We start from the raw sequence: 12,362 nt of genomic DNA on the forward strand, positions 1-12,362 counted from the left end.
GGATCTCCATATATGGTTACCAGGGGTCTCCATATATGGGTAACTGGTCCGATATACATCACTGGCCAGATGGCCAAGACATGGCACGACCTCGCCCTTTAGGGCAAGGTCGCTTGTCGCCCTTCGGCGTCTTACTGGTAATCATGTACTTTATGTACGTAATTATTAATTTGAAATGAATGCTAAATCTAATAACCTTTTGATCAGCCCTTTTATTGAGATGGTTTATGGAACTGAGCAGTGCGGTCAATGTAGTTTACTTCCATTTTGGGATTTGTGTCACTACTGGCTTAACAGTGCTACATTTTGAAATATTACCGCTACCGCTATAGCATTTTATATTTTCAAAACCGTGTTTGTGACGTGTTCCTTATCATCACAGCCCTACATCCTGGTGGAGGAGTTGAGGAGAGAGCTTCCCCCAGACCAGGCCGAGTACTGCATCATGAGGATGCCTACTTGCGCTGGAGGACCACCGGGGGCGCTAGACTACACCGCCTTCTCCACTGCCCTCTATGGAGAAAGTGATCTCTAACGCCCGCTTCCAGACTGTCCCTCACGTTGACCCTCCAACCTACCTGTGCCACATGTGTGTCCCCTGTGCCTCTATTTTTAAATTAAATCAAGAAACTATGTGAAGAGGGGAGTGTCACATATATGTTTCCTAAAATATGTTTGTGGCCATAGCCATTAGATTCTTGTTTATTTGTCTCTCTAGGCCAGTGGTTCTCAACCTTTTCAGGCCGCAACCCCCAAAATAATCATATTTGGACTGGGGACCCCCCACCCTGCACGAGCACTTGGAATTGTAGGAGTTGGCATTACATATAAGTTTGACTCGATCTATTCCATTGTAAAAATAGCCGATCTACATGCTCACAACGCCTCGCAGCGCGAGGCATTGCGAGCATGTAGATCTGCTATTTTCAAAATTTCTGCCTCTAAATATTTGACAATTTGACCGATGTTTGACCAGAGGTACTAAAAAGGTATTTAACGTCCTTAAATTGTCACTTTAGAAATGTTCAGATAGCCTGTACTTAAGGTATAGGCCTACTGTATGTTGGTTTGTTTACTGTTGAGTGAGAAAACAATGTTTAGCTAAACATCTGGGGACCCCCCAAAATAAATTTAACTCGACCCACAGGTTGAGAACCACTGCTCTAGTCAGTAGTATGTCTGCACTTACAGTATGTGCATTGTGGTGTCTTGGTCCATACCTCCTTTTCTCCCTGAATGATATGGTCCCAAAAATACACATCAACATTAAGAAGAAGTAAGCCATACTCTACTGTTCACAGTTTGAAGTACAGCATTATTATATTACATTTGATCTTTTCTAATGTAGCTCAGTTATCACATACATTTGTGTTCTATATTTCAAGAAAAGCTATAGTGCAACATTTTGCTTAGAAACATACATCAGGGGACTGATTTTGTTTTGTCCTCCATTCAGTGCCTTTGTAATACAGGATATTAAAGGTCTTTGAATTGCAGAGAGTTCATTAGCCAAGAGAGATTTCATGTCCTCAATATTATAAATATTCATTGATATATCCATCATTATTATAATGCTGGTCAGGAGGACTACACAGTAAAATCTTCAGTGTTAGTTCAATTCGGGAGTGTGAAAAATGGGTTTTTGTGTGCTTGGTATTCAGTTGAACAGTAATACTCAAGAAGACATTTACTTGTGTAATGTCACAGTCATGCAACATATTGCAAAATAAGTTAATATGGTGCACTGTTCCATGCAGCCGACCATGCAGATCCTGCTACATTTTAGTATAGCATTAATGTGTCACAAATTTGGGCAAATCAGTAACAAAAGTGTTTTGAACACTTGTTTTCTCATTAAATAATATATTATGTTTTATGGAAGGTCAATGGCTTGAATGTAACAAATAAAGCATAGTCAAACTGCTTATAAGTGAACCATATTTTCCCAATGTTCCACAGTAAACACAGATGGGAAAGGAAATGTTATGTTGTTCTTCGGTGGACATCAGACCAAGAGAAAGATCACATCATGGTTATCCTATATAAATATTTGAAACAACTTGCTGGTGCTGATGTTGATGATTTCAGTAAACTTTGTACTTGAAGGTAAATCACCCAATAAACGTATGATTGATGATTCATTGAAATATGTCTATTTTATCTGATAGAAGTTACCGCGCTAGGGTGCAGAGTATGGGCGTGGAGGTGGGTGAAAAGGTCTAGAGTGTAGTGGACCTTGGGTGACCTTCAGGTGGGTATTGGGGCATATGGGGGTGTGATAGCTCCCTGTGCACTTGGAGCACAGAAGTGCAAAGTTATATGAGCCACTGACGGAGGCCCTGAACTTCTCTCCTCCTCCATGTCTGAGGTGAAAAAGAAAAAAAAAGAACTACTGGCTCAGACATGTACCACTGTGCTATGTAGTGGGGCAAAAATAAAGCCCAGGACGAGTGCCCATAGGCGGTAAGAGAATGGTGGTTCTTAGACCTCCGTGTGGTGCATCACAAAATCTAAATTCCAATAAAAAAAAACGTCCATCCTCACAATTGGGGTTGCTTTAAGAAACGCTCCATGCTTAGCGTAATTTTGGAGAGTCTGCAGTTGGTTATGTGTCAGACAGCTGGATTGTCATGTCATGTGGAGGAGGAGAATTGATATGTCACACATTCCGATGATGACACTTGCTCAAAGGAGACATGAAGGACACACGAATCTTCACCAGATCTTACTCCAAGTGGCTTTGGCAGCCTCCTCCCACAAGCCTTAAAGGAGAGCAAATCCCTAGCCTCCTTCAAAATCGGTATGAAAAGTCACCTTCAGGCGGCTGCTACCCGTGACTTGTAAATAGACTAACTTAAGCCCCCATGCTCCCCCACCCCTTTTTTCTGCTTTTGTATTTGATGTTATGCTTTTTCTGCTTTTGAAATTGATATTATCCTAGATAAAGTACAATGTTCTATCCGTCTGTCTTTCAATGTTATATGAGATACTTAAAGTGTGGTTCCTGTGGAAATAAGCCTCTGCTTTCTAGGATCTCCTTTTAGTTTACCTTGTACCAGTGATTTGTACAGTCATGAAACTGTACTTTTTTCTATTGCAAACTTCTAATAAATTCTTCAATCAATCAATCAATCAATCAAACTCCTCGCTCACAGCTCCCCAAAAAGAAAATTAGCAGTATGGAGTCCGAAGGAGGCAAGGAAGTTGAAATTAATGTATTGGAATTTGGCTTATGCATTAGGCGTCACTTGGCTTACTGGATATAGTCCCACTGGTCCCAAGTGGCCCTCGTGGGGGGTCATGATAGCTCCTATGCCCAAGATAGGCCCTTGTGGGTGGGTATTGAGAAAGGCCAGTTCCCAGTGTTGGTGGTTATAAACTTGTGGTGGATGACTGACTGTGTCAGGCAGACAGTGTCCCTATGTTGGACTGGCTCACAGGAGAGTAAGTGTCTGGTTGTTTGGTATTTTTCTAAGACTAGTAATATTACCAGGACCCTCCAGTGACTCAATGTTATGTAGAGGGGATAAGGGGACAGCACAGGACTTCCCGGGATTCCAGACACCCTCTTAACCTCTACACCCACAGCCACCCCAACCTCCCTGTATCCACCTGAGAGCCAGCACATCCCCACCATAGACTCTGGCCCTCATGCTCCCCTACCCGCCCAATGTGCATTCAGGTATTGGAGTGCATCTGTTGAGGATGAAGCTGTGCTACACGCCTCCACTCTCCCCCAGGGGGGACCCTCCAGAGGTACCCGGCCCTCCAGGTGATCTGACTCCTGAGGCATTTTACAAAGTGGAACAGTATCTCATACTATTTGAGTAAAATAGAAATAAACTGATAAAGTGTTCCTTTTTATTCATATAGGCCTACACCCAGCAATGTAGGCCTATATTTTCACCAAAAAAAGCAAGTGGGGAAAGTGGGTGTTTTCCACCAAAGACGTTTCAGTGCAAAAAAATGAATTCAGAATCATGAAGAAACCCTATTTTGACACATCACAAGTTACTGAGGTCAGAATTTAAATTCTTTAGATGTTACCTGTATGGTTTTAGGCACCACAACTGTCAGCATCAGATTGCCTATTTCATTTTGTATGTTTTTGTTACTAATTACCTTGACTAACACATCAATGAAGATATTTCTTGGTAAGAAATGTGTTCCCAAATTTGAATTAGGCTATATTTCCTGACTTGTGTCCTGACTTTGTTATTTCACACCTACCTCCCAGTAAGGACTAATAATGAATTTATTCCTTATTGGTATCAAAATAAATCTCCTGAAAGCTTTATAAAAATTAATTAATTAATTATAACTGAATGGCACGTGGAAAAAGGAGAAATGTCCAATACCCCCCCAAAAAAGAAATAAACAAAAAAACTAAACTAAACAACAACAACAACTCATTATAGTCATTAAATGTTTCGAATTGCGTTTTGAGTACAAAGGACCCCAATGCAGACAAGCCATATGCTTTCTTGGGTTTGATCAATCAATGTCTAAATAATGTTTAAATACGACTAGAAAATACAGCTGTTAAATAGTTGCACCTGCTAATCATGTGGTATGGTTGGTCTCCGCCCACAGCAGCAACTAGCCCGTCACCACATGATTGATAGTCTAGTTCTGGTCATGGTGTTTTGTTTTCCTCCTTCACTTGTTCTGTCCAACTTCCACTTCGTTGGTTGAAATGACTGATGCAGGAGATGGGGAAGATGAGATTCAGTTTCTACGCATGGTGAGTCATGAGTGAGTCGACAAATTGAATACAATTAGCGGTGCAGCCAGGCGACCGGCCTACGGTTTAGAATACTTAAATAAATGTCTTAGAGCTTCTCAGAAGCAGAAAGTGGAGGCTATGTCGTCACCTGACTGTCATCTTCGTTGTTGCGAGACTGAGCATTTGTTGTCATGGCTTTCGAGAAATTACTTTTAGGTAATATGCAATATGCATAATAATTGTGGTTTTCTTCTCTTGAAATGATTTTGTTTTGTAGCTAACAGTTGAATTCTGGAAGCTCTTGAATGCGTTTATTTTTAGCTCTTATCATGCATGCACGAGATCATAGAGGCTCCTATCACTGAACACTGTTGTGAGTCTTCCACTCACAGCTCGCTATCACTGGCCTCCTGCAGATAAGAGCATGTCACAGGGAAAGTGGTGCTGAGACTGTAGCGCGCGCACGCACGCACGCAGGCAGGCAGGCACGCACGCACGCGCGCGCACGCACACACACACACACACACACACACACACACACACACACACACACACACATACACAGGATCCTGAGGACTGAGGACCCTGCTGAGCAAGTAGGCCAAAGTGGCATTTATAAACCAACCATGGGAAAGTCAGGAATGTGTCGGCAGTGCCACCATGTTGTAGACCAGTGGTTCTCAACCTTTTCAGGCTGCAATCCCAACCCCCCCCCCCAAACCCCTACAAGCACTATTTATTTTATTTTGTCATTTTAGATGTAATAAAAAGGTCTTAAAAGTCCTTAAATTGTCACTTTAGAAATGTGCAGATACCCTATACTGTATGTTGAAATGTTTACTGTTGAGTGAGAAAACAATGTTGTGCATTAAAAAAGACTCCCAAATTATTTGGGGACCCCTGGGGGGGCCCGTCCCACAGTTCGTGAACCACTGTTGTAACTATCAAGTAATTTTTTTGTGCTGACATTCCTACAGTATATGCATACTATTTTACATACTATATATTTTCCCATACGTTCACCTTTGTTGAACTGTGAGATGCGTGTCAGTCTACACTTTTAACAACCTTGTATTGGTAGATCAGTCAAGTATTTCTCGCCCTCAGCCTCAGCTCTCCAATATGTGATTGATTTGGTCCAGTGCGCTGCTCTCTCACTGGCCCAAATATACCTTGAAATAGAGCCCCTGACAACCTGCTCCCTGCCTGGATACTCAATACTGCACTGTCTCATGTGTGACTGACAGTTCTCAGAGTGCTACTACAGATATGGAGAGTGGATTGGAAGGTGAATCTAGAGTCAGGCTGCACCATAACCCCAATATGGTAGCATGAAGCGGGTACTGAGAGGTGTTGGTAAATCTAGGTTGGACCATGAAGACACATCCACATGTCTCTCCACACTGGCCTTAAGTAGGAAGTGAAGGTCCTTGTTCATTTGGTCCGTTGATAGAGCTTTTATTTGGATGTGTATAAAATAAGAGTGATTTCCCATTGTGTGTGTGTGTGTGTGTGTGTGTGTGTGTGTGTGTGTGTGTGTGTGTGTGTGTGTGTGTGTGTGTGTGTGTGTGTGTGTGTGTGTGTGTGTGTGTGTGTGTGTGTGTGTGTGTGTGTGTGTATTATGGCCTTTATTGAAAGGATAACCCCTTGAGATGTATCATCTCATTTTCGAGAGGGTCCCCATTACAAAAATACAGAAAATACAACGGACAGAACAATAGTACAATACAACAAATACATCCATGCATACTTTTGACAAAAACAAAAACAAACAAAAGCAGAAGCTCTCCCGAAACTGGCCGCTCCCACCCCACCTGATCACCCACAGAATAACAGACATGCATTAATGTATCCATGAAAGCTAAATGAGCAGGACATTCATGTACATACAGTAGAAGCATAAGCCATAACCTTACAAATACAAATAATACAGACAAGCACAATATGGTTCACAGGATGAATTATAGAAGAAGTAAACGATCAGGGGCAATTAGAAGCAGGAACAGGATATTTGAAGATGAGTAAAGATGGATTCTTTAAAGATATTAAATTATTGTGTGTGTGTGTGTGTGTGTGTGTGTGTGTGTGTGTGTGTGTGTGTGTGTGTGTGTGTGTGTGTGTGTGTGTGTGTGTGTGTGTGTGTGTGTGTGTGTGAGAGATGCGCATCCACTTACATAAGCAGTATTTTCTGTCACATTGGGTTGACCCTGTGCCTTCACACTGTGATGACGCTCTGCCTGTGTTGTGCTTTGTATGGGCGCCATCACACATTCTTTGGCTCGGAATAACGCTGATAGTAGCGGCATTTCCTGCCGTTCCTTTGAACTTTGACACTTGAGCGGTCGATGGGAGTGTCAACAAAGTGACGGTCTTCCGGTGTTTAGGTCTGTCCCATTGGTTAGTGCCTATACTACCGGGTGACAGTTGAGCAGTGCTGAACCACAAGCGTTGTATTCAACGATTGTGCGCGCGTACCAGCAACGGCCCAATGACGCTTCGGTAGAGCCTTTCGTTTTTTTGGAGCAGTGTTAACTGCTTCCAGTGTTTGACTTTGTGTGTAACCATGTACTAGTCATGTCCCTATGCAGTACCAACAGCTGCAATACCGCTGGGTACTTTCAAGCGATGCTGTTGAGATTCCAAGGGGCAAGTTTCGTTCGCTGGAAATGAAGCCACTTCCGGGTTCTCATTGAAGCTGCTGTTCCAATTAATGGCCTTGCAGATGTCGCTATTTCACCTTCTACTGGTACCAAAAAACATTCAGCTCAATGTATTGTCTATGAAGATTTGGTGAACTTTACACTTGATTTTCTAAAAATGATAAAGTAGGCTTTGTATTGGCTATACAGAGTGAAGACCCGCCCTCGCAGCCAATAGAATTCATTTGACTCATTTCCGGTAACATTTCTGGACAGGATATAGACATATGGCGGATTTGCATTTGCTGAAAAATAGGCTTAATTTATGGTCTGTAGAAACCAATGGCGTGGCTCTGTCCATTTAACAGTCTATGGGCCATTCCCGCATGCACACGTGCTTGAAGAATCTCTGCAGTCCCACAATCAAGACACACACGGTCTACTCTACACGCACGCACGCACGCACGCACGCACGCACGCACACACACACACACACACACACACACACACACACACACACACACACACACACACACACACACACACACACACACACACACACACACACACACGCACACACACACACACAGGGCATAGCTCAATGAAATGAACTGCTCAAATTCACTGCTCCACTTCAAACTGTGTTTAATTTTTGGGGTCTTGGTCATCCGATTTTACATTTTACTATTACTTTTTTGGTTTAGCAATAGCCTACATTTTCTTTCTTTTCAAATCTTTTTATTATATTTTCACATAGAAATAGCCCAGAGGCGGGTAGACAATTTCAATAAAAAACATCATCACATGTAGATATCTGAGTACATCATTATGAGAGAGAACAAAACCCGACCCCTATCCCCCCTCCCCCACCCTCAATCCCCAGGACGGTTGCACACCAGGTTCAATAAAACAAGAATTAAAATAAAAATTAGTACAGAGAAAAGAGAGAAAGTAAGAAGAGAGCAGAATAGATATTCAGAACTTGTGGCGGGTTGGGTTGGTCAGAGCAGGTAAGGCCACACTACGCCATTTGGGTATTACGGTAGAACATCATAAAAGGGCTCCAAGTCTTATAGAATTTCTTTTCAGAGCCAGCAATTGAGAACCTCAGCATCTCCAGCTCCAGACAGGACATCACAGCGCAAAGCCACTGATTAAGCCCAGGCGGGACAGCATCTTTCCATTTAAGCAGAATGGCACGTCTAGCAATCAATAACGTGAAGTCAACCATACGACTCTCTGTCCGTGTTAGGGGAGGAAGACCCTCAGTTCCAACTGTACCAAACAGAGCCAATAAGGGGTCCGGGTCTAGATCACGGTGTAAAATGTTGGACAGAGTACTGAATACGCCACTCCAGAACAACTGTAGCCGTAGGCACGACCAGTATTGGTGTATAAGCGTGGCTTCACCGTTGCATTTGTCACATCTAGAGCTTACCGTCAGGGTATATGCTTGCAAGTTTGGCTTTAGAGATGTGGGCCCTATGAACTATTTTGAACTGTATTAGACAGTGGCGGGCACAGAGGGAGGATTTATGTATAGAGGAAAAAATTGAATCCCACTTTTCTTCCGATAAAGCGAGCCCAAGATCCCGTTCCCAGTCAGCTCTTATCTTGTCCAATGGCGCGGATTTCAGATTGGAGATGGTGTCATATAGGATTGATACAGCGCCTTTTGTCATCGGATCGAAAGATAGAAAGTTATCTATGGGATTGGTATTGGGTTCTTCAGGGAAGTCGGGTATTACAGATTCCACATAATGTCTAACTTGGAAGAACCTAAAAAGGTCAGATCTAGGCAGGCTGTATTTCCTTGCCAATTGTTCGAAAGAGGCAAAACCCCTATCTATAAACAGGTTCTTGACATTTCTGATGCCTTTTCCGCGCCAATTACGAAAGGTTATATCATTTAATGACGGAACGAAAAAGTGGTTGGAGGCTACGGGGGTTAATAAGGAGAAATTTCCATAATTATAGGTTCTCCTAAACTGAGTCCATACTCTCAGTGTGTGACGCACAACCGGATTAACTATCAGTTCGGGCAATGGTCGGCCCAACGGTGCACCGAGAAGGGCTGTTAGCCTACATTTTTCTTGTCATGACATTTGTAGGCCTATTTCTCCTTTATTTGTTGTGGCTTTCAAGCCATTTCATAACAAACTGGCAACTTGTGAAAGTTAAATTCCAAATCTGGGTCTGTTTGAGTGTTCCTGGGATTAATCCTCTTTTTGTTGGTAGGCTTGGTTTAAACCCTAGTATATAATTAGTTGACAGGAGTCCCCCAGGGGTCTATACTATGCCCACTTCTTTCTTCCATTTACACCAAATCTCCAAAAAAAAAATAGCAGATCTAAAATGGATCTTGTATTTTCAATAAATGTTTGCCCCAGAATATGGATGCTAGGTTTCATCATGTGGTAGTTAATCTATAGAACAGTGTTTCCAACTTAAAGGAGCTATAGTCAACTTTTTCTTGAAAAACGGATGCTAAAATAAAAATGTTTCGAAAATATTGTATCAAAAAATAAGCTTCATATGTGTGTTACTATTCAAAAATGACCACAAAGTGCGTAAAGTAATGATAAAATAATCATTTTGGACATTGTCAGACTGACACTTTGTTTACATTCTAGTCTATAGACTAGGATGTAAACAAAGTGTCGGCCCTACAATGGAAAAGTTGACTATATATAGCTCCTTTAAAGAGAGGAATTGGCGTTTGTTTGAACAAATGACACAGCCCCTATCCAAACTTGAGTTTGTGTTGAATGCTATGTTTTTGTGTGTTCTCCTGGGTCAGGGGGATGAAGTGGTTTTGCAGAGTACCTTCACCTCCCAGCAGGAGCACCTGAAGCTGTGTCTTGCCGCGGAGGGCTTTGGTTGCAGGCTTTGCTGTCTTGAGCCCACCTCCAATTGCAAGGTAAAATAGGCTTAAATCAAAACCAAATCCTGCTTAACACCAACACTAAATGAATGTGAAATGCAGTCCTATTTCAATTTGCAGGAAAGTGCTGTCAGCCAGATAAAGGATTTTAAGAATGATACATTGAGACCAACCTACATTTATGGCATGCATAATTGCATATTAAATACAAACATTTAGAGAATTTAGTTTTATATGCAAGACATTAAATATGCATGGCATGTATTTGATTCACACGTTTGAATACATTTTGTGTGGTTTTATGGTATTATCAAACAAACGGGGGGAGTGCGCACAGCAGTATTGGTGAGGTGCTGCTGACCTTGGTAAGGGTAGAGAAAAAGTCTAAATAGAAACCTTACGGCATACATGGGCAACTGCTGGCCCGGGGGCCACATGCGGCCCTCACCTTCACTTAATGCGGCCCTCAGGTTAATACCGGAATACTGATATATTATTGATTTCAGCTGTTACAATTCCAAACATGACCCTCTTTAATTCCCTCAGTCTATAGTAGTAGTATAATGACTAGTATAGTAGTATTAAAATGTATTTCTTTCTTATGTCCAATGTATTTGTATTTAAGTTCATAAAGTTAACATGAGTATATAACTAAATGCATTTGACATTAAATCAAAATGTTACATTTCAGGATTCCAACTAAAAAAGAACAAAAAATAATTAAGGATTCCAATTCAAAAGAGGCAAAAATAGCCGATCTACAAGCTCAAAACGTGTCGCGCTGCGACACGTTTTGAGCTTGTAGATCTGCTATTTTTGCTTCTTTTGAATGACATAGTAGAATTACAAAGTACCACATAGCAATATGCAATGTGGCCCTCTGGAGTGAATGTGGAAATATAGTGGCCCCCTCTATCATTAAAGTTGCCCACACCTGCATTACGGTATTGGAATTTGGACACAATGCTCAGCAATCTCTGACTTTGCTATGTTATTCGCTTAACTTTACAGAATGTCCCTCCAGACCTGTCGGTGTGTGCCTTTGTCCTGGCCCACTGTCTTTCTGTCCGAGCCCTCCAGGAGACACTGGCCAAGTACCAGGCTGCAGGAGTGAGATTCCGTTCTACTCTGATTGTTGCTCTAAATGAATCGAGTGTGCTTTTGTGTAATATTTTAATGTGTGTTTATATCTTTCAGTGCCTTTTGTTGCATATCTTCACCGGCAAGGGCATTGTGTTTTGCTTGGGCTTAATCTGGAGTTGTGTAATTGAAATGGACTACGGTATTCGAATGAATCTGAATGTCACTAGTAAATAGTGGCCAATTTAACCAGAAATAAGCACAAAACAATTAGATTGTCATTGTGTGAATGTTATCTTTGGACTCTACTGTGGCCAAGTTTGACTGACCTGACACACAATAGCAATCCTAATGGGAAGCAGTTCACAATAACCCCAAATTGTTTTGATGATCCATCATCACTGGAACAAAGCAGACAAAGACATTTGTACTTGGCACATTGCGTAAATATGTTGTCCATCTGTCTGGCAAGTACAAGTAGTACACAGACAAGCAATGAGTAACAGTTCATCTCAGTTTAGATGCAATTGAGATGCTACTCACAAAAACAAAGTAGCTGGAAGGCTAGAAATGGCTAGAAATGTTTTAATGTTTTATAGTCTATCCAGCCCAGTGTTTGTGGAACACCCAGGGGAAGAATACAAGAAAATGTTTTGAGTGAAAAATACAATTGCTGAAAACTACTTCTGTTGGAGATAAAATGTCAACAGCAAAAGTTTTTTTTGATGAAGGACACACACGAAGAGTCTGGATAGCCTTGGGTCAAGAATGTTCCCCCCACCCGCACTGCTCCAGCTGATTTCACAAGTTTTCTCCTCTACCTTTATTGTACATCGGTACAATGTGTACTTAGCTGAACCAGTGATCTAAGATGTTTTACTTGCATTTTGAGTCTCTTCTCGTTCTCACCCAAAATGACTGCAATCAGGTTGAGATAGGCAGGGAGTGGTTATGAGTGAAAGTTGACAGAGTGCCACTACAGGGGCCATTCATCCCACTATGGTCAAGGTTGCTGCTGGAGAGTTTCACAGGG

General features: G+C 41.9%; 2 protein-coding genes across 3 annotated transcripts in view; both read left to right on the forward strand.

Moving 5' to 3' along the window:
- actn2b (actinin, alpha 2b) overlaps positions 1 to 579 on the forward strand; it is a gene marked incomplete at its 5' end in the record, with an annotated part of 31,112 nt that extends 30,533 nt beyond the window's left edge. For both annotated transcript variants that reach the window (XM_080741039.1, XM_080741040.1), the window contains one exon: positions 383 to 579. In XM_080741039.1, the coding sequence (XP_080597165.1) occupies positions 383 to 535 (153 nt within the window). In that variant the 3' untranslated portion in view covers positions 536 to 579. The remainder of the gene's footprint in view (positions 1 to 382) is intronic.
- A 4,117-nt stretch (positions 580 to 4,696) lies between these two features.
- ryr2b (ryanodine receptor 2b (cardiac)) overlaps positions 4,697 to 12,362 on the forward strand; it is a gene marked incomplete at both ends in the record, with an annotated part of 144,061 nt that continues 136,395 nt past the window's right edge. Inside the window, 3 exons of the mRNA XM_080740696.1 lie at positions 4,697 to 4,744; positions 10,166 to 10,285; positions 11,261 to 11,359. Coding sequence (XP_080596822.1) covers positions 4,697 to 4,744; positions 10,166 to 10,285; positions 11,261 to 11,359 — 267 coding nt within the window. The remainder of the gene's footprint in view (positions 4,745 to 10,165; positions 10,286 to 11,260; positions 11,360 to 12,362) is intronic.

The sequence above is a fragment of the Nannobrachium achirus genome, assembly GCF_963921795.1.
Source record: "Nannobrachium achirus genome assembly, chromosome: 13".
In the NCBI taxonomy this organism is placed as follows: domain Eukaryota; kingdom Metazoa; phylum Chordata; class Actinopteri; order Myctophiformes; family Myctophidae; genus Nannobrachium; species Nannobrachium achirus.